Raw genomic sequence first — 22,453 nt, forward strand, 5'->3', positions numbered from 1 at the left:
ATAAGCCTTCTTCTTCCTCTTGACATGAGATTCAACTTCTTTAGTAAACCCGGTTCCCTTGCTCGACCACTTCCTCCCTGCCTGACAGGTACATACTTATCAATGACACACAGTAGCTGTTTCTTGAATAAGCTCCACATTTTGATTGTGTCCACCCCCTGCAGTTTCCTTCCCCATCCTGTGCATCCTAAATCTTGTCTAATCACATCATAATTGCCTCTCCCCCAGCTATAACTCTTGCCCTGCGGTATATACCTATGCCTTTCCATCATTAAAGTAAACGTAACTAAATTGTGGTCACTATCACCAACGTGCTCACCTACCTCCAAATGTAACATCTGGCCTAGTTCATTACCCAATACTAAATCCAATGTGGCCTCATCCCTTGTTGGCTTGTCTACATATTGTGTCAGGAAACCCTTCTGCACACCATTGGACAAAAACTGACCTGTCTAAAGGACTCAAACTATAGTATTTCAAATCAATATTTGGAAAGGTACAACTACTCAGTTACTTTTGCTCCTATCCAGAATCACCTTTGCTATCCTTTCTATTTGGATGCCAATAGAAAATTCCCAACAGGGTGACCTCTTCTTTCCTCTTTCTAACCTCAGCCCACACTGCTTCAGTAGACGAGTCCTCAAACGTCCTTTCTGCCACTGTAATACTGTCCTTAACTAACAATGCTACACTTCCCTGCTTTTACCATCTTCTCTATTCTTACTAAAACATCTAAATCCCGGAACCTGCTAAAATCCCGGATGCTAGCTCTAAGCATCCACCCTAGCTTCCTGAATTTTTGCCTTAAATCCCCATCCCTTTTCCTACCTCTGTCCTTAGTGCCTATGTGGACCACATCTTGGGGCTACTCCCCCTTTCCCTCCCCCCTCAAGGATCCCGAAAACACGATTTGAGACATCATAAACTCTGGCACCTGGAAGGCAACACACCAACCGTGAGTCTCTCTCTTTCCCACAGAACCTCATATCAGTCTCCTAACTATAGAGTCCCCCACATGACTAATGCTCTGCTCCTCTCCCCCCTTCCCTTCTGAGTAACACGAACAGACTCTCTGCCAGAGACCTATACCCCATAACTTACCCCTGTTATGTTGCTCCCCCCTAACAGTAACCAAAACTGTTGCCTGCATTGTCTGCTGGTTCCCTTTCCATCCCCCACTTTTAATAAAAGATATCTAGTTAGCATGGATGGGTTGGACGAAGAGTCTGTTTCTGTGCTGTACATCTGCATGACTCTGACTCTAAGTTATTATGGGCTTCTTTACTTCTGCCTTAACCACTTTGCTCACTGCTATACTGCACAGCTGACCTTTTGAGGTTTTTCTCTCTGAATGTCCTGCTTCTATCTGGAAGAAACCTGCAGAATCATTGATTGTCTGATGTTTCTGTGTGTTTTTCCAAAAGGAACTTTAGTTATGTCTGTTTCCCTTTGTCAAAGGACACCTTGTTGCTAGGCAACAGCCCAGTTTTCTTTCTTCTCTTGTTTTCTGAAAAACTGGACAATTCACACCCAGGGATTTTTTTAAAGTCCTCATTTTAAAATGTTTGACCAAACTTCATACAATCCAGTAACACTCTCAGAACTCAAAAGCTGAAATGAAGCTAGAACTATAATCACTCCCTCCTTAAGATATGCCACATAGAAATGTAAATCAAAATTTAAGCTAGAAATGGTTCTGCCCACTTTCGAGCCCAAATTTCCAATTAGTACGTGAACATTCATCTCAGTTGTTGCAAATGTACCTTGTGTATGGTACAGAATTACTATCCTTTGACTTAGTCTCATAACCACTGGTTATGTAGATGATTCAGTTCAGTTTCTAGTCAATGGTAATTCCTAGGATGTTGATTATGGGAGTTCCAGCGATGGTAATGCCCTTGTCAGAAAACTGTTCAGTCTTGCTTTTTTGACATGGTCATTAATAGCATTTGTGTGATGTAAATATTACTTACATTCAAACTTCACAACCCTCCAAGCGTGAAAATCAATACATAATTCTGTGGAGAATTATCTCAAAAGTTAGTTTGGTCAAGTGATTATTAAAACCAGAAAACATGATTGTTCACAGATTATCTAAATGCTACTCTCTGCAGCCACTAATTTTTAAAAATATTCTTATATTCATATTGGGTTTTGATACCTAGACCAGCACTTATTACCCATTCCTAATTGACCTGGAGAAGTTTAGTTGCCTTCTTAAAAGGTTGCTGTATTTGGAGCAGAATGATACCCACAATGTTGTTAGCGAGTGGAAAAGTTCTCTCTACATTGCGTGATTGCATGTGTGTGTAGCCAATCCAAGCTCTGTGCTCAGTGATTGGCATTAGTATGCGAATCGTAGCATGAATTCTGGTTCCAGAGATCACTGCTGAGTGCTGATCTTGATAGCTCATGTAGCCATAAAGAAAATTAGTGGGGGGAGTTACTGGAAGTGAGTTCCTGAGTTTTGATTCAACGACAGTGGGCAAGCAGCAATATATTTCCAAGTAAGAATGGTGAGTGGTTTGGAGGGAACTTGCAGTAGTAGTTTTCCCAAGTGTTCCCACGTACCTGCTGCCCTTGTACTTTGAGCTTGTAGAGACCATGGATTTGGATACAGAAGCATTGGTGAATTGCTGCAGTGTTATCTTGTAGCTTAGATTCCCTATGGTGTGGAAACAGGCCCTTCAGCCCAACTAGTCAATATCGACATTCCGAAGAACAACCCACCCAGACCCATTTCCCCGTGACTAATGCACCTAACATTATGGGCAATTTAGCATGGCCAATTCACCTGACCTGCACATCTTTGGACTGTGGGAGGAAACCAGAGAACCCGGAGGAAACCTTCGCAGACACGGGAAGAATGTGCAAACTTCACATAGTCACCCAAGGCTGGAATTGAACCTGGGTCCCTGGTGCTATTGTATGTCACTGGTGGATGAAGTCCCAGTCAAGTAACTGCTTGGTCCTAGCTAGTGTCAACCCTCTTGAGCGTTGCTGGAGCGGCACTCAATCCAGCAAGTGGGGAAGTATACCAATGTGTTCTGACTTGAGCCTTGCAGACGGTGGACAGACATTGTGAGAGACTGGGGGGTGCATTAATAGCTACAGAAGTTCTTAGCCTCTGACCTGGTTTTGTAGCCACAGTGTATCTAAAGGCTGGTCCAGTTCAGTTTCTGGTGAATAGTAAACTCCTGGATTTTGATAGTGGGAATTCAGTGATAGTAATACTTTGAAAGTCAAGAGGTGATGATTAAATTATCTCCTGTAAGAGATAGTCATTGATTTGCACTTGTGTTACTAATGTTACTTGCTATGTATCAGTCCAAGCTTGGATATTGTCTACCTGAAAATGTGTTGCTGGTTAAAGCAAAGCAGGTTAGGCAGCATCTCAGGAATAGGGAATTTGACGTTTCGAGCATAAGCCCTTCATCAGGAATGGATATTGTCTAGGTCTTACCTGAACATAGGCTATTTCAGTAACCGAGAAGTCACAAATAGTGATTCATATTCAAGGTTTGTGAGAAGATTTGTAGCTCGGTGCTCGTTGTTGTGGTTCTGTTCGCCGAGCTGGGAGTTTTTGTTGCAAACGTTTCATCCCCTTTCTAGGTGACATCCTCAGTGCTTGGGAACCTCCTGTGAAGCGCTTCTGTGCTGATTCCTCTGGCATTTATAGTGGTTTGAATCTGCCACTTCCGGTTGTCAGTTGCTGTCCGCTGCAGTGGCCGATATATAAAGTCTAGGTCGATGTGTCTGTTGATAGAATTTGTGGATGAGCATCCACAAATTCTGTCAACAAACACATCGACCTAGACCCAATATACCGGTCACTGCAGCGGACAGCAACTGACAACCGGAAGCGGCAAATTCAAACCACTATAAATGCCGGAGGAATCAGCACAGAAGCGCTTCACAGGAGGCTCTCAGGCACTGAGGATGTCACCTAGAAAGGGACGAAACGTTTGCAACAAAAACTCCCAGCTCGGCGAACAGAACCACAACAGTGATTCATATTGTGCAATCAATAGCATACATTTCCGCTTCTGATTTTATCATTAACAGGAGGCTATTGTCAATGCAGCTGATGATGGTTGGATTGAGAACACTATTCTGAGAAATTCATACCAAGACCTCCAGTCACCATAATCATCTTTCTTTGTGCTATGTATGACATCAACCAGCAGCGAGATTTCCCCATGATTCTCGTTGTACCATTTTTAGAACTCTTTGATGTAATCTCAATCAAATACTGTTTTGATATCAAGGGTAGTAACTTTTATCTCAGTTTCGGGAGAACTTTCCTGGACTGCTGCTTACTTGACTTTCTGTGGAACATAAGTACTAGCATAGCGCAGCTTTTCAAAATGCTCTGTCCAAAAATTCTGTGTATTAAAGATCTTGGTCTGCACTGTGGCTTACAAGGCAGCAACTATATATCTTCTGGGTATTTCAGCCCTTAAAATGCAGCATTTCTGGAATTTTACTGCTGGGCATTGAAGATTACACTCACAGTGTATTTAGAGATGGGTCTAAGTTTCACTTTGCTGGAACCCTTTCTCAGGAATCCAGTCAATCTGATTTCCAAAAGAAATCTCATGCACTCATCTTTGCAGAATTTATTTGTATCATGTGTAATCTTGTGTTACTTGGTTTCTGTATGTATATGTTATTTTGTGTAGGTCACCTGTTACGATCATTTATGCTCCTTGCAGAAACATTTGCTTTCCTAATTCAAATTACTCATACATAGAACCTAAAGGAGTTATTTCTGTCATTCTTTGGAGTAATTGTAGAGAAACAATAGCTTGCTTCTTATGAGTGGCAGCTTTGAAAGCAAATCAGTGCTTTGCTTGCACTAGTTCCTTATGCATCTGAAATGCTGATGAAGCAGGTTGCTCCTCCTGACAGCCCACACAATACATTGTAGCTGCTTCCCTAACCTTTACCTGGCAAGTGCATCAGCTCATCAGCCTGAGTAGGTCTCTGTAGGCTAACATTCTCCTGCAGTGCTTTTCCACAAGCAGGAAGCTTCAGCTCACTGCAAGCAAAAACCAATGACAAGACTGCAGTAAATGGAGCTGCAGGATCCCGTTCAAAGGCTGCTGGGATATTAAGGACATTATTATTGACGACTCCCTGTTCTTTTTCTCTTTACAGAGAGATGCAGACACATTACCTAGACTCCAAAGATTTTTCCTCAGCTTTAACAACATTTCTAGGTAAGAACCACAGATTTTTATTAATTGGAAGCACTGGTTACTCTCAAAGGCATAAGTGCTCACTTTGTTGAAGTACAGAAACCTTTCTTATTTGTAGGTACAGAATATTTTCACAACCTTTCTGCATTTCACCTTTATACATTTCATTCATTAAGAAATATTGCAGTTTCTTTACATTGAAGAAATATTGAAGGTAATATTGATTAATTTTTTTCTTTATTTTCTTGAATTGGTTTTGGTTTATTACTGACTTACATATTAAACCACAAATTTGATTGCTTGGCAAATTTAATTTTGAGCATGTTCACTGCAGCCATTTATCAGTGACTCAGTGAAGGTCATTCATAGACTGGGAATTGTGCAACAACAGACAAATGCTCATTTTTTTTGTCACCCAAATGCACATTGTAATCACACAGCTTCAATCATTATTTACAGCCAATATTAAAATTTAATACCTTTGAGTAGTTTATTTTAACAAGATGATCATTGGCTAAATTATGCATCAATTGGTTGGTCCAATTTTGTAGTTAACAGGATATAACTAATAAAATACAATATTTGATATTCACAGTATGAATATTAGTAAATTATAAAACAGTGAACTCTAAAGAAGAGTATTTCTGTATGAAACACATGTTCTTTAATCTGAACGTTCTTGTGAATCCAATTAGGTTTTAAATGTATGCACTGATCTTAATTCGCAGTAACATGGCATCTAAGTTACCTTTTTTATGTTTCACGTGAAGATCATGTATTTAACTAAAAATAATTTTGTACATTTAAGGATGGAATCCCTTGATTATTAACTATACTTTATTGCTGAACATGGACAGCCATCTCTTTGTTTTGTCATTAATACCATCAGCATTTGATTTGATTTAATTGAATTGTTTAAATAATTATTACTGTCATGTGTACCAAGGTACAGTGAGTAGGTCATTGCAATGATGAGAATTTACTTGGGAAACATGGCCAAAATGCATGATGTTGTTGAGATTCAGGAAAATAGGAGAAAATTGAGAACATCAGAAAATATAGTTAGGTAATATGTAGCTTTCATGTTAAAAATATATATTGTAAGAGGAAGGAATGGTTGATGAGCTTTCTTGATTTCATTCTTGAAGTGAATGATGATTAAGTGAGTCAATTCAGCATGCTTGGAGAACAAGATGCTTAAAAAAGCATGAGGGATAGAGAATTTGGAGCTGAGGAAAACAAGCAAGGAAGTACAATGATTAACATGGAGTAGTTAAAATAGATAACAGTGGTGAAGGACGTAGAAGGAGAACAAGGGAGAGATTAAGAGCGAATGGATGTTGTGTGTGCTGAGGTTTCACAGGCTAATAAGCAAAAGGCAGCTGGAACTGGGGAGATATGAAAGTGTGGCTGAGGGTATCCCAGATCAAATATCTCAGAAAACAAAGAGGTGAACTTGGAGAATATAGTTGGTTGTAGTATCATTTTGTATGGTGCAAATGGCAGATAAGGATATGGTAAAGTACAGTTTTGACTGGGTAGAAAACGAGGTGAAAGACAACCCTATTGTGAAAGATAATACACAAAGCTGAAGTCAGAAGAAGAATAAAGAAAGCCAAAATTAAATTTGTGAAGATGAAGGATGTGTCAACAACAAAATAAATTCAAGCTTGTAACAAGAAAAATATCTTATAAGATGCTACATTCTAGTCATTTTTTTTGATGCTTTAGAACATAGGCAATCAACAAAGATCTGTGGAAGGAAATGAAGGCTTTTGAAATGTGGATGCCAAGATGCATGCTTAACCTTCCATATTTAAGATTAGATTAGATTACTTACAGTGTGAAACAAGCCCTTCGGCTCAACAAGTCCACACCGACCCTCCGAAGAGCAACCCACCCATATGCATTCCCCTACATTTACCCCTTCACCTAACACTACCGGCAATTCAGCATGGCCAATTCACCTAACCTGCACATTTTTGGACTGTGGGAGGAAAGATTAGATTAGACTTACAGTGTGGAAACAGGCCCTTCGGCCCAACAAGTCCACACCGACCCGCCGAAGCGAAACCCACCCATACCCCTACATTACCCCTTACCTAACACTATGGGCAATTTAGCATGGCCAATTCACCTGACCCGCACATCTTTGGACTGTGGGAGGAAATCGGGGCACCCGGAGGAAACCCACACAGACATGGGGAGAATGTGCAAACTCCACACAGACAGTTGCCTGAGGCGAGTTGTAAGACTGATAAAGAGGAGCTTCAAATTGCAAGCGCAAAAAGACCTATTAAAAAATGGCAACCAGAAAACAAAATGTCACTATTTTAGCTATTTGATTATTGCTGAAACACTACAGCATTTTCTTCTTGAGGGCAAAGTGGGTGGCAGGAAGAGGGGTTAACTTGTGCATAGTGGATGTCAGACATTATGGTGTAGACATGGGATGTGTGAGAATGGCACAAGACAGAGGAATATGACATCTCATTTGTATTTTCTATTAGGAGCAGCTTTGAGTTTATAGCAGCATTAATTTTGAGAAAGCAATAAAGAGCATTTTCCAGCAAATGGAAAAGACTGATGAAAATATAATGTAGAAAGAAGAGTGGATTTCTAAAAGACACTGGATTAAGTGCTATATAAAAATGAGTTAACAAAATTAGGATAAAAAAATAGTGACAGAACTGGTGTATAATTGGATTTTAAAAGAGGAGGCAAGGAATACTGGGGAACACATTTTTTTTCAGATTAATGAGAGATACTCATGCTATACTCCAAGGGTTGATATTCGACCCAATGCTTTTTTAAGATATATATTAATGACATGGACTTGATAAATAGGGTTTACTTTTAAGTTTTACATATGACACCAAAACTCAAATGTTGTAGAAACAGTAGAAGATGGCACACTTCAGGAGAGGATGTACCATAATAGACAAATGGCAGGTAAAATTCAATGTTGGCAATTATAATAAGGATTGGTAGTTTAAAGTAAATGATACAATTTTAAAGGAGCGTAGAAGCAGAGATACCAGAATATGTGTGCACATATCTTTGAGGATGCAAAACAAATTGAAAAGATTGTTTAAAAATAGTACGGCTTCATTGGCTTTATTTATGAAGGAACAGAATAAAAAGAATAGTTAAGCATAATATTTATGAAATATGGTTAAGTCTTGGATGAAGAAGTGTTTTAAAACCTAGGCACCATACTTTAGGCTTTGGAGAGAGTGCATAAGATTTTTGGTAAGATGGTACTTGAGATGAAGGACTTGAGTTGTACAGTGTGATTTCAGAAGTTCTTCTCCTTCAAGCAGGGAAGATTAAGAAAAGATTTGATAGGGTTGTTCAAAATTGTGAATTCCTATGATGGAATAGTCTCAGAATTAAGGGGTGCCAATTTAAGACTGAGATGAGGAGGAATCTATTTTTTCAGAGGGTTGAGAGTCTTTGGAACTCTTTGGCATAGAGAACTGTGGGAGCAGAATTCTTGTGTACATTTAAGGCTAAGATAGACAGATTGTTGAGCAGAAGGGGTAATCAGGGGTTATCTATGGGTAAAAAAGTGGACAGGAGGAATGTTGGATCAGCCCTGAGTATTAAATGGTGGAGCAAGTTTGAGGCGCTGCACAGCCACTCCTGTACCAATTTCTTATGATCTTGTGGTCTTATAGTATGGCTGGCTACACTCCTCATGATTGACCTTATGTTAATACTAATACTTTACTTCGGTCACCACACTTCTGATTAGATCTAAACTCATTTTAGGTGCACTGAAAAGTTAATTGAGCTAATTCTTAGGGTGAAAGGGTTGCCTTATGAAAGAGTGGAGCATATTGGGCCTGTACTCATTGGAGTTTATAAGAATGAGAGATAAACTTATTTAATTCATATAATTTTTAGTAGGCTTATGTTATGAGGTTGAGGGTGTGTACTGTGCCTTTAGAAAGGAGTGAGTGCCACTTTGCACTGAGAGCTTACAAACACCTGTCGTATGACTAGCTAGCAGTCTCAGAGTGTACTGAAAATTGAAAATATGTAATATTTGGCTGTGAAATGGATACCTGAGTTGTTTGCTGTTTTGACAACAATTCGAATTTAATCAATCAGTTTAAATTATGTCTCAGGATACTAAAACCAAATTGAGTTTGAATTTATTGTTTTGCCAATATCGAGCCAATGAGATGATGCCATGCTGGGGATTCAAAAAAGAAGCAGGCATTTTGAAAGTCAGACAGAGTAACAGACATCAAGAGAGTAACTGCCATTGAGAGAAAGAGAGAGAGAGAGAGAGAGAGACTCAAAAGATTGAAACACTGTCTACCAAAGGCACCTTTTTCATATGAAACATCTTCACAATAAAAAGAAAGAAGATGACCCAGGGAGGTCTTCAGCTGGAAGAAGACAGACACTGCAGAAGACAGCAGCTATGTGGTTTTGAAATTACATTGATGTAATTTTAATAAGTGTTGTTGGAACAGTATATTGTTTTAAAGTTGGAGGCAAGTAATAAGCAGTTAAGAGAAAAGGAGGGCTTAGAGTTGTGAACAGTTATTGTTTAATGTTAATTTTTAGAGTTAAGTATAAATTGATATTATTTTCTTTAAGTAGTGAAATTTGGGAATTCTCTGTCACTCATATATTTTCACAGATTATGAGGCGAGGTGAGTTCATTAACAGAGGGGTTCTCCCCCATGTTCTAACACTCGACAAATTAGAAGCTGAGCATGTTTCCTTGACTGGAGAAATTAGATCTGGAGGTTCAGTTTAAAGAATAAAGAATCTACTATTTAAGATAGAGAAATGAAGTATTTTTTCCTCTGAGGGTATTTATCTTTGGAATTTTCTCTCAGAAAACAGTAGAGACAGATTTATTGAACATGGCAGGCAAATGCATGGCTGGAAAGAATGGTAAACAGGAGAAAGCTTTAGATTCTTGGCACATTGAGAAAAAGAACAATACAGCACAGAAACAGAATTTTCATCCCAACAAGCTTTCTCAGACACATTTTGCCATTCCGTATGAAAACTGTCCTCACTTATAGGATCCGTATGCCTCTATTTCCTTCCTATTCGTGTATTCATCTAGGTGTTTCTTGAATGCTGCTGCTGTGCTTGCTTCTACTACCACCTTTAGATTAGATTACTTACAGTGTGGAAATAGGCCCTTCGGCCCAACAAGTCCACACCGACCCGCTGAAGCGCAACCCACCCATACCCCTACATATACCCCTTACCTAACACTACGGGCAATTTAGCATATTGATCCGCACATCTTTGGACTGTGGGAGGAAACCGGAGCACCCGGAGGAAACCCACGCAGACACAGGGAGAACGTGCAAACTCCACACAGTCAGTTGCCTGAGGCGGGAATTGAACCCAGGTCCCTGGCGCTGTGAGGCAGCAGTGCTAACCACCGTGCCGCCCGTGCCGCCACCTCTGGCAGCGTATTCCAGGCACTCACCACCCTTTGTATGAAAAACATGCCTCACACATCTCATGTTAACATCCACCCCTTACCACCACCCCTTGTATCTTCAATCTGTGTCTCCTAGTAATTGACCCCTTCATCCGGGAAAAAGCCTCATATTTTCCGCTCTATGTGTGCCATTCACAATCTTATAATCTTCTTATAAACTATATCAAAGACGTCTCAGAAATGACTACCAGATTACTCAGTCCTCTTGGCATCATGGTAGCCCACAAACCCACCAACACACTAAATAGCAGCTAATGAACTTAAAAGACCCTATACTTCAACAAGCAAGGTGATTTTACAAAATACCTTGTAAGAACTGTAACAAACTGTAACTACATTGGACAAACAGGCAGAAAACTAGCCACCAGGATATATGAACATCAACTAGCCACAAAAAGACATGACCCACTATCACTAGTATCCTTACATACAGATGAGGAAGGACACCACTTTGACTGGGACAATACATCAATCCTAGGACAAGCCAAACAGAGACACGCACGAGAATTCCTAGAAGCACGGCATTCCAACTGGAACTCTATCAACAAACACATCGATTTGGACCCCATCTATCACCCTCTGAGAAAAAGGAACTGGAAATGACGGCACCAACACAGGAAATGATATCATCAACACAAAAAAATGACATCACCAACCCAAAGAAACCTAAACATATAAATAGAAAGTGGGACATAACACCAGTGCTTCACCGGAGACTCACTGATGATGTTACCTAGAATGGTGACGAAACGTCTGAAAACAAACCTTCCAGCTTAGCGAGAAAACTTACATCCTTATAAACTTCTATCAGGTAGCCTCTCAACCTCCTGAGTTCCAGTGAAATCAAACCAGGCTGTCCAACCTTTCTTCATAGCTAAAATCCCCCATACCCAGCAACATCCTGGTAAACCTTTTAGAACATAGAACATTACAGCACAGTACAGGTCCTTCAGCCCTCGATGTTGCGCCGTCCTGTCATACTAATCTGAAGCCCATCCCACCTCCACTATTCCATGTACGTCCATTTGCCTGTCCAATGACGATTTAAATGCACTTAAACTTGGCGAATCTACTACTGATGCAGGCAAAGCATTCCATACCCTTATTATTCTCTGAATAAAGAAACTACCTCTGACATCTGTCTTATACTCATCCCCCCTCACTTTAAAGTTGTGTCCCCTCGTGTTTGCCGTCCACATACTTGGAAAAGGGCTCTCCCTGTTTACCCTATCTAACCCTCTGATTTTCTGTATTCTCTCCAAAGTGTCCACACCGACTGGTAATTTAGCGACCAGAACTGTATTCAATGTTCCAAGTGTGGCCTAACTAAAGTTCTATAAAGCTGCCATATAACATGCCTATCCTTATACTCAATTCCCTTCCAATGAAGACAAACATGTCATAGGCCTCTTTTACTACCATATTTACCTATGCTGCTGCCTTCTGTGATCTGTGGACTTCACATCCAGATCCCTCTGCATATCAATACTTCTAAGTGTTCTGCCATTCACTATGTAATTTCCACCTGTACTTAACTTTCCAAAATGTATCACCCCACATTTGTCCAGATTAACTTTATCTTCCATTTTTCTTTTTCCATTCTTCCATGCTTCCAACTGATCTATATCCTGCTGTATCCTCTGACAATCTTCCTCACTACCCGTAACTCCACCAATCTTACTAATTAGACCAGCGACATTTTCCTCCAAATCATTTATGCAGACCACAAACAGTGGTAATGAATTCCACAGGTTCACCACTTTTTGGGTAAAAAATCTCCTCATCTTCATCCTAAATGGTCTAAATAGTCTACCCTGAATCCTCAGACAGTGACCCCCAATTCTGGACACACCCACCATCGAGATCATCCCCCCTGCATTTACCCTATCTAGTCCTGTTAGAATTTTATTAGTCTCTATAAGATCTCCCTCTATTGTCTGAACTCCAGCGATGACAATCTTAACCTCATCAATCACTCCTCATATGTCAGGTCCACGATCCCTGGAGTCAGCCCAGTAAACCTTCACTGCACTTCCTCAAGAGCAAGAGCATCCTTCCTTGGAAAAAGAGACCGAAACTGCAAACAATATTCTAATTGTGGCTTCACCAAGGTCCTGTATAACATATCCCTGCACACGTACTCAAATCTTTTCGCAATAAAGGCCAACATGCCATTTGCCTTTTTTACCACCTGCTGCACCTGCATGCTTACCTTCAAAGACTAGTGCATACGGCCACCCAGGTCCGACTGTACACTCTCTTCTCCCAATTTACAGCCATTCAGGTAGTAATCTGCCTTTTTGTTTTTGCTTCCAAAGTGAATAACCTCACATTTATCCATATTATACTGTATCTGCCATTTATGTGCCCACTCACCCAATCTGTGCAGATACAGAAATATTGGAGAATGCAAGATTTAGTGAGAAATGGTGCTGGGAAAATTGATTGGATTGGAGGTGGATAAATCCCCAGGGTTTGATAATCTATGTCCCAAAGTATGTAAGGAAGTGGCTCTAGAATTAGTGGATGCATTGGCGGTTATCTTCCAGCATTCTATAGACTCTGGAACAGTCCCTGCAGATTAGAGGGTAGCTAATGTCACTTCAGTACTCAAAAAGGGAGGTTGGGAGAAAACAGGAAATTATAGGCCTGTAAGTCCAACATCAGTAGTGGGCAAAATTCTCGAATCCATTATCAAGAACTTTATAGCAGAGCATTTAGAAAGCAGTGGTAGGATCAGACAGAGTCTTCATGGATTTATAAAAGGGAAATCATACTTGGAAAATCTATTGGAATCCTATGAAGATGTAACCAATAGAGTTGACAAGGGGGAGCCAGTCGATGTGGTATATTTGGACTTTCAGAAAGTGTTTAACAAAGTCCCAAATAACAGATCATTGTGCAAGATTAAAGTGCATGGCATTGGGAGAGGTGTATTGAGATGGATAGAAAACTGGTTGGTAGAGAGGAAACAAAAAGGAATTAATGGATCCTTTTCAAAATGGTAACTAGTGGGGTGCCACAGGATTCAGTACTGGGACCCGAGCTATTCACAATATACATTAATGATTTGGATGAGGGAACAAAATGTAACATCTTCAAGTTTGCAGATGATACCAAGTTGGATGAAAGTGTGAACTGTGACAAGGATGCAGTGATCCTTCAGCATAATCTGCACAGGTTGGGTGAGTGAGCACATAAATGGCAGATTCAGTATAATTTGGATAAATGTGAGGTTATTCACTTTGGAAGCAAAAACAAAAAAGGCAGATTACTACCTGAATGGCTGTAAATTGGGAGAGGAGAGTGTGCAGTGGACATGGGTGTCCTTCTGCACCAGTCACTGAAGGTAAGCATGCAGGTGCAGCAGGCAGTTAGGATGGCAAATGGATGTTGGTCTTTATTACAAGAGGTTTCAAGTACAGGAGCAGGGGTGTGTTGTTGCAGTTATACAGGATCTTGGTGAGGCCACACCTAGAATACTGTTCTCCTTTTCCGAAAAAGGATGTTCATGCTCTTGAGGGTGTGCAGCGAAGGTTTACCAGGCTGATTTTGGGGATGGTCGGACTGATGTATGAGGAGAGAATGACTAGGTTAGGATTAGTTTTGCTGGAGTTCAGATGAATAAAGGGGAATCTCATAGAGACATTTTAAATTTGTAACAAGACGAGACAGGGTAGATACAGGGAGGATGTTGCCGGTGGTGGGTGTGTCCAGCACGGGTCACAGTCTGAGGATTCTCAGTAGACTATTTTGGATGGAGATGAGGAGACATTTCTTCACCCAAAGAGTGGTGAGCCTGTGGAATTCATTGCCACAGGAAGTAGTTGATAATAAAACGTGGAGTGTATTCGAGAGGCAGCTTGATATAGTACTTGGGGCAAATGGGATCAAAGGTAATGGGGAGAAAGCAACTTTAGGTTGTTGAGTTGGATGATCAGCCATGATCATGATGAATGGCGGAGCAGGCTCAAAGGGCCAATTGGCGTCCTCGTGCTCCTATCTTGTATCTTTCTAAGTTTTCTCACATGGTCAGATGCTAGGAATCCTACAGTGAGTAACTCACCTGATGACTCCACAAAGCCTGTTTATCATGCACAAGGTACATGTGAGGAGTGTGATGGAATACGGCCCACTAGCCTGGATGAGTGAAGTTCCCAATAACACTTAAGCTTGACGTCATCTGGGACAAACTGGTCTACTTGTTTGGCACCACATCCACAATCATCTTCTCCTTAGTACCGCCCATTAGTACCAGTGAGTATAATCTATAACATGCATTGCAGAAATTGCCCAAGACTCCTTAAATAGCATCTTCCAAACCCACTGACAACTCATCGCCACCTTTTTGAGGACAACAAGGGATAGGCAATAAATACTGGCCCAGCCATCCATCGCCACATCCCATGAGCGATTTTTTGTTTTAAAATGAGTAAGTGAGGAGCTTTGTTCTTTCACAAAGTGATGGAGGTTGTAATTTGGAAATTAGACTATTAGTTGTATGAAGTGATTGTGATTAGATTAAGCCCATATTATCATGGTATGTAAACGGCCACAATGGATCACCAGTCCTATTGAGTTAACGCAATGTAACTGAGAAAATTATCAAAGAAAACTGGAATGACAACTATTTCCATAAAGGTATTTATCAACAATTGATAAATTCTCTTTCTTAATCGACAAGTTACTGATGGCATTTGTTTCTAATTCTCATAGAGAATATAGATTCTAATGCATTTCCCATTCCATTTAAATTTATTGCTTCTATCTGTCATTGACTTAAACCTCATCTGAAATGGGGTTTTTCTGTATGAATATTTATTTTTTAAATGCAGGTTTGAAGACATTGCTTGCCTGGCGGACTCTTTATCACTCTCGGAGGTTACCTTGGATGGCAATCCCATAGCTCAGGAGTCATGGTACAAGCATACAATTCTTCGACACATGCTGCAACTCCGACAGCTGGATATGAAAAAAATCACAGTGAGTCAATTATCCTGATCACAACATTGCACCATCACTTCACACCATTTGGAAACCTTGGATGACGAGAGAAATTGAGAGCTTAATCAAAAAGGAAAATGAGGCATAAATTAGGTTTAGGAAACTGAAGACAGACAGAGCCCTTGAAGAATACAAAAGTAGCAGCAAAGATCTCAAGGAATTAGGAGGGCTAAAAGTGGCCATGAAATGCCTTTGGCAAACAGGATTAAGGAAAAGTGTTTTATCCATATATAAGGAGCAAGAGGGTAGCCAGGACAAGGGTAGATCCACTCAAGCACAAAGGAGGGAACTTATGCTTGAAACCGGAGGAAGTGGGTAAGGTCCTTATGAGTACTTTGGATTGCTAATCACAAAGGAGAAAATCATGTTTGATGGTGAGTCTTAGGAGAGGTGTGTTGAAATTCTAGGCATGTCAGTATCGAAAAGGATGTTGGGTGTTTTGAAAAGCATTAAGGTAGACAAGTCCCAAGGACTTGATTGGATCTATTCCAAAATATTGAGGGAAGTAGTTGAGGAAACTGCTATGGTCCTTACTGAAATTTTTGTATCCTGTTTAGTAACACGAGAGGTCCCAGAGGGCCAAAGATTATCTAATATTGTTCCTTTGGTTAAGAAGAGCAAAAGGGATAATCAGGGAAATAATAAGCCACTGAGACTTCTGTCAGTGATAGGCAAATTATTGGAGAAGATTCTGACAGATAGGACCTCCTGACATTTGGAAAAATATGGACTTAATAGCAATAGGCTGCATGGCTTTGTGCAGGAATGTCATGACTCACGCTCTTGAGTGAGTTTTTTTGAGGAAGTAACAAAGATGATTGATGTGGGCAAGGTAGTAGATGTTGTTGATATGTACTTCAGCAAGAAATTGACAAGGTCCTGCAGTGAGCCAATAAGATGAATACAGAAATGGCTTCGTCATAGAAGACGGAAAGTAGCGGTGGAAGGAGATTAGAGACCGTGACCAGTGATGTTTCTCAGGGATCAGTGCTGATATCCCTGTTGTTTGTAATTTGTATAAATGGTTTGGAGGGGAATGTAGGTAGCCTGATTAGTAAGTTTGCAGATGACACAAAGGTGAGAGAAGCTGCAGACAGTGAGGAGGATTGCGAGAGGATACAGCAAAATATATATAACTAGAACAAACAGAGTTGTTCTTTCTGGTTTGTTACCTGTGCCATGTGTTAGCGAAGTGAGGAATGGGAAGAGAGAAGAGTTGAACACGTGCTACAGGGATGTTGCAGGAGGGAGGGTTTCAGATACCTAGATAATTGGGGCTTAATTTGGAATAGGTGTGATTTCTACAAACAGGATGGTCTACATGTGAACCAGAGGGATACCAATATCCTGGGGTTTAAACTAATTCAGCATGGGGATCGGAACCTAAATTGTAGTTCGACTGTCCAAGAGGTTGAGAGTAGTGAGGTCAGAAAAGGCTTCAAGGTTGCAAGACAGCACCGACAAGCAGAAAGGTGATTGGAAGTATGTCCACTTCAATAACAGGAGAATCCAGAATACAATGGGTGAACTTGCAGCATGAGTTGGTACCTGGGACGTGGATGTTGTGGCCATTTCAGAGATTTGGATAGAGCAGGGACAGGAATGATTGTTATAGGTTGCCGGATTTAGATGTTTCACTAGGAACAGGGGTGATGGTAAAAGAGGGGGACGTGTGGCATTGTTAGTCAAGGACAGTATTATAGTGGCAGAAAGGATGTTTGAGGACTCATCTACTGAGGTAGTACATGCTGAGGTTAGAAATAAGAAAGGAAGGGTCACCCTGTTGGGAGTTTTCTACTGGCTTCCAAATAGCTCCCGAGATGCAGAGGAAAGGATAGCAAAGATGGTTCTGGATAGGAGTGAGAGTAACAGAGTAGTTGTTTTTTCTTGTTTCTTTTTTTTAGGAAAATACCCGGGTGGCCAGTGACAAGCAGTGCCCTTCACATCAAAAATTCCCTGTTTATTTTTTTTTTCATTTTTTAAACCCTTACACTATCGCCTAACTGCGGTAGTGCTTATTTTTCCCTAGCACCCATGGTGTGTGCGTGCAGGTGTGAGACACAGTGAGAGACACAAAGTGCATGAATCTTTATTCAATTTCCACCACCAAGAAGATAGGAAAACACCCGAGTGGCCAGTGACAAGCAGTGCCCTTCACATCAAAGGGCAATGCTGTGTGATCAAACAGTAAAGGGGAGGGCAGGGATTAAATCAAAATAGAGTTGGGGGGGGGAAATAATGCACTCCACTCCCTGCGGCGCCCACCTCTCCCTGAACAACTCCAGGGTGTTGGTGGACACTGCGTGCTCCTTCTCCAAGGACACCCGGGCTCTAACGTAACCACGGAAGAGGGGCAAACAGGGTAGTTGTTATGGGGGACTTTAACTTTCCAAATATTAACTGGAAATATTATAGTTCGAGTACTTTAGATAGGTCAGTTTTTGTCCAATGTGTGCAGGAGAGTTTCCTGACACAGTATGTAGACAAAGGCCACATTGGATTTGTTACTGGGTAATGAACCCAACAGGGTGTTAGATTTGGAGGTGATATTTTGGTGATATGTTGTGTTTACTTAAGTGATGGAAAGGAGTAGGTATATACTGAAGGGCAAGATTTAGGATGCATAGGGTGGGGAAGGAAACTGCAGGGGGTGGGCACAATTAAAATGTGTAGCTTATTCAAGGAACAGCTACACGTGTCCTTGATAAGTATGTACCTGTCAGGCAGGGAGGAAGAGGTTGAGCAAGGGAGCCATGGTTTACTCAGAAAGTTGAATCTCTTGTCAAGAGGAAGAAGAAGGCTTATGTGAGGGTGAGACATGAAGGCTCAGCTAGGGTGCGTCAGAGTTACAAGTTAGCCAGGAAAAACCTAAACAGAGAGCTAAGAAGAGCCAGGAGGGGACATGAGAAGTCGTTGGCAGATAGGATCAAAGAAAAGCCTAAAGCTTTTTATAGATATATCAGGAATAACAGAATGTCTAGAGTAAGATTAGGACCAATCAAGGATAGTTATGAGAAGTTGTGTATGGAGTCCAAGGAGACAAGAGAAGTGCTAAATGAACTTTTTTTGTTAGTATTCACACTGGAAAAAGACAATGTTGTCAAGGAGAATACTGAGGTACAGGCTACTAGACTAGATGGAATTCAGGCAAGTGTGAAAATAGATAAGTCCCCTGGGCCAGATGGGATTTATCCTAGGATTCACTGGGAAGCCAAGGAAGAAATTGCAGAGCCTTTGGCTTTGATCTTTATGTCGTCATTGTCTACAGGAATAGTGCCAGATGACTGGAAGATAGCAAATTTTGTCCCCATGTTCACGAAGGGGAGTAGAGATGTCCTTAGTAATTTATAGACCAGTGGGTAAAGTGTTGGAAAAGAGATAAGATTTATAATCACCTAGAAAGGAATAAGTTGATTAGGGACAGTCAACACAGCTTTGTGAAGGGTAGTTCATGCCTCACAAACATTACTAAGTTCTTTGAAAAGGTGACCAAACAGGTGGATGAGAGTAAAATGGTTGATGTGGTGTATATGGATTTCAGTAAGGCATTTGATAAAGTTCCCCATGGTAGGTTATTGCACAAAATGTTGAAGCATCGTATTGTGGGTGACTTAGTGGTTTGGATCAGAAATTGGCTAGCTGAAAGAAGACAGAGGGTTGTGGTTGATGGGAAGTGTTCATCCTGGAGCTCAGTTACTAGTTGTGAGAAACAAGGATCAGTTTTGGGGCCACTGCTGTTTGTCATTTTTACAAATGATCCGAATTAGGGCGTAGAAGGATGGGTTAGTAAATTTGTGGATGACACTACGGTCAGTGGAGTTACGGATAGTGCCAAAGGATGTTGCAGGTTACAGGGGGACATAGATAAGCTGCAGAGCTGGGCTGGGAGGTGGCAAATGAAGTTTAATGTGGAAAAGTGTGAGGTGATTCACTTCGGAAGGAGCAATAGGAATAAAGAGTACTGGGCTAATGGGTAAGATTCTTGGTAGTATAGAGGAGCAGAGAAATCTCATTGTCCATGTATATAGGTCCTTGAAAGTTGCCACACAGGGTGATAAAGTTGTTAAGTAGGCATATAGCATGTTAGCTTTTCTTGGTAGAGGGATTGAGTTTCGGAACCACGAGGTCATGCTGCAGCTGTACAAAACTCTGGTGCGTCTGCACTTGGAGTATTGCATACAGTTCTGGTCACCGCATTATAGGAAGGATGTAGAAACTTTGGAAAAGGCTCAGAGGAGATTTACTTGGATATTGCTTAGTATGGAGGGAAGGTCTTATGAGAAAAAGCTGAGGGACTTTGGCTATTCTTGTTAGAGAGAAGAAGGTTGAGAGGTATTATTGAGACATATAAGATAATCAGAGGGTTAGATCAGATGGACAGTGAGAGCATTTGTCCTCAGATGGTGATGGCTAGCACGAGGAGACATAGCTTTAAATTGAGAGGTGATAGCTATCGGACACCTTTAAGGGCATTTAAATGGTCATTGGATAAACATATCAATGAAAATGGAATAGTGTAGGTTAGATGGGCTTCAGATTGCTTTCACAGGTCGATGTAACATTGAGGGCCGAAGGGCCTGTACTGTCCTGTGCTGTGCTGTTCGATGTTCTGAAGATTTGAGCAGAGAAATGGCAGTTTGAGTTTAATCTGGACAAATGTGAGGTGATGCATTTTGGGAGATCTAATGCAGGAGTGAAGTATCTAGTAAATAGCAGAACCCTTTATTGTGGGTAAATCACCCCAAGTTATTTTTAATGTAGTTGCTTATTAAGAAATACACCAGACAATCAAGTTTTAAAACACTAACTTTATTGCTTGTAGCAACCAAAATAAGGCCCTTCAAGTGAGCAAATTAAGTGTCACGCCTCAACCTAACTATTACCAAATTAATGTTGGAATTTAGCTACAATTCCAACCAACAGTGTCTGACTCTGATGTCCAGGATTTGATCCATGTGCAGTGTTGTTCTTTGATCGGCTGCTGAAGAAGAGTTGTGATGTTGGAGTCTTTTACAGTTCCTTCGATGTTGTGATATTAGTGATGATCTCTTAGATGCTTTCATCCAAATTATTGACGATGGCTCTTAAACCATCAAGTCTACAGTTTGCCTTGTGAGCAGAAATGGCTTCTTTATTCCTTGTTCCATTTGTCATTGACTGTTTAAAGACACAGCTTTCCTGTGATTAACTCCTTAAATTCTTCTGCCGGGCAGTTAGTCGTCCTTGCAGCATAAGACAGCCATTTATTAACAATTTTGCTTATGTAGCTTCAACTCCTTCTTCTCCCAGACAAAGCTAATTGCTTTCAATTCCTGTATAAGTTTTTCGTTGTGCTTTAATAATTTATTTGAGATGGAGTTATTGCTACTTATTTCAATCTATAAACAGTTAATAAAGTTCTGAAGTCTATTTTGTCACACCTTACTAGCATCAACTTACAGAGGTGTACAGATCCACAGTTCCCTGAAAGTGAGAAGATTAGAGTGGTGCTGGAAAAGCACCGCAGGTCAGGCAGCATCCGAGGAACTTTTGCCGGAACCGTCAATTTTCCTGCTCCTCAGATGTTGCTGACCTGCGGTACTTTTCCAGCACCACTTTAATCTTGACTCTAATCTCCAGCATCTGCAGCACCCACTTCTGCCCTGGAAGTGGCAACCTAAGTGGACAAAGTGATCAGAAGGCATATACATTCTTGCCTTCATTGGTCAAGGGCATAGAGTATAAAAATTGGCAAGTCATGTTGCAGCTATAGAGAAATTTAGTTCAGCTACATTTGGAATATTGTGTGCAGTTCCAATTTCCAGTCTACTGGAAGATGTACAGAAAAGAGTTGCCTAGATGTTGCCTAGTTTGGAGGGTATTAGCTGTGAGGAGAGATTGAACAAGCATGGTTTATTTTCATTTGAATGTTGAATGCTCTCAGGTTACTTGATAAAAGTTTACAAAATTGTGAGAGGCGTGGATAGAATGGATAGTCGGAGTCTTTCTCCCAGGGTAGAAATGTCACTCACTAGGGGACATAGGTTTAAGTTAAAAGGGGATAAGTTTAAAGAACATGTGAGAGACAGGTTTTTTGCACAGATAATGGTGAGTGCCTCAAATGCGCTATCAGTGGAAATGGAGGAGGCGGATACAATAGCAACTTTTAAAATGCACCTTGGCAAATTTATGAATAAGCAATGAATAGAGGGATCCAGATTGCACAAAAGCAGTCTGTGTTGGCCAAAGGGCATTCCTGTGATGTACTATTCTTTATTCACTGTCTATCAATTTTGTTGCACTCAGCTGCTCTGTTTTAGCTATGGAATATTCTGTTCTTCTGACTCAATTTTTATCCTGTTTGTGGCTAGAATTTTGTGATGGGGAGAAAAATCAATCAGTTGTGTGATAAAGAGAAGAAAGAAGGGAAAAAAAGGTTAGTGAGTAAACTTAGGGCACATGGTATTGGGGGCAAAGTACTAGATTGGATTGAAAATTGGTTGGCTGATAGGAAACAAAGGGTAGTGATAAACGGCTCCATTTCGGAATGGCAGGCAGTGACCAGTGGGGTACCACAGGGATCAGTGCTGGGACCGCAGCTTTTTACAATATGTGTTATAGAAGATGGTATCAGCAATAACATTAGCAAATTTGCTGATTATACAAAGCTGGGTGGCTGGGTGAAATGTGATGAGGATGTTAGGAGATTACAGGGTGACCTGGACAAGTTAGGTGAGTGGGCAGATGCATGGCAGATGCAGTTTAATGTGGATAAATGTATGGT

At 40.8% G+C, this 22,453-nt stretch overlaps 1 protein-coding gene across 2 annotated transcripts in view; it reads left to right on the plus strand.

Annotated features, from left to right (window-relative positions):
- LOC132834679 (leucine-rich repeat-containing protein 49) overlaps positions 1-22,453 on the plus strand; it is a 258,355-nt gene that overhangs the window by 167,419 nt on the left and 68,483 nt on the right. For both annotated transcript variants that reach the window (XM_060853632.1, XM_060853633.1), the window contains 2 exons: positions 5,161-5,222; positions 15,522-15,669. In XM_060853632.1, the coding sequence (XP_060709615.1) occupies positions 5,161-5,222; positions 15,522-15,669 (210 nt within the window). The remainder of the gene's footprint in view (positions 1-5,160; positions 5,223-15,521; positions 15,670-22,453) is intronic.

This window comes from Hemiscyllium ocellatum, chromosome 42, assembly GCF_020745735.1.
Source record: "Hemiscyllium ocellatum isolate sHemOce1 chromosome 42, sHemOce1.pat.X.cur, whole genome shotgun sequence".
In the NCBI taxonomy this organism is placed as follows: Eukaryota; Metazoa; Chordata; class Chondrichthyes; order Orectolobiformes; family Hemiscylliidae; genus Hemiscyllium; species Hemiscyllium ocellatum.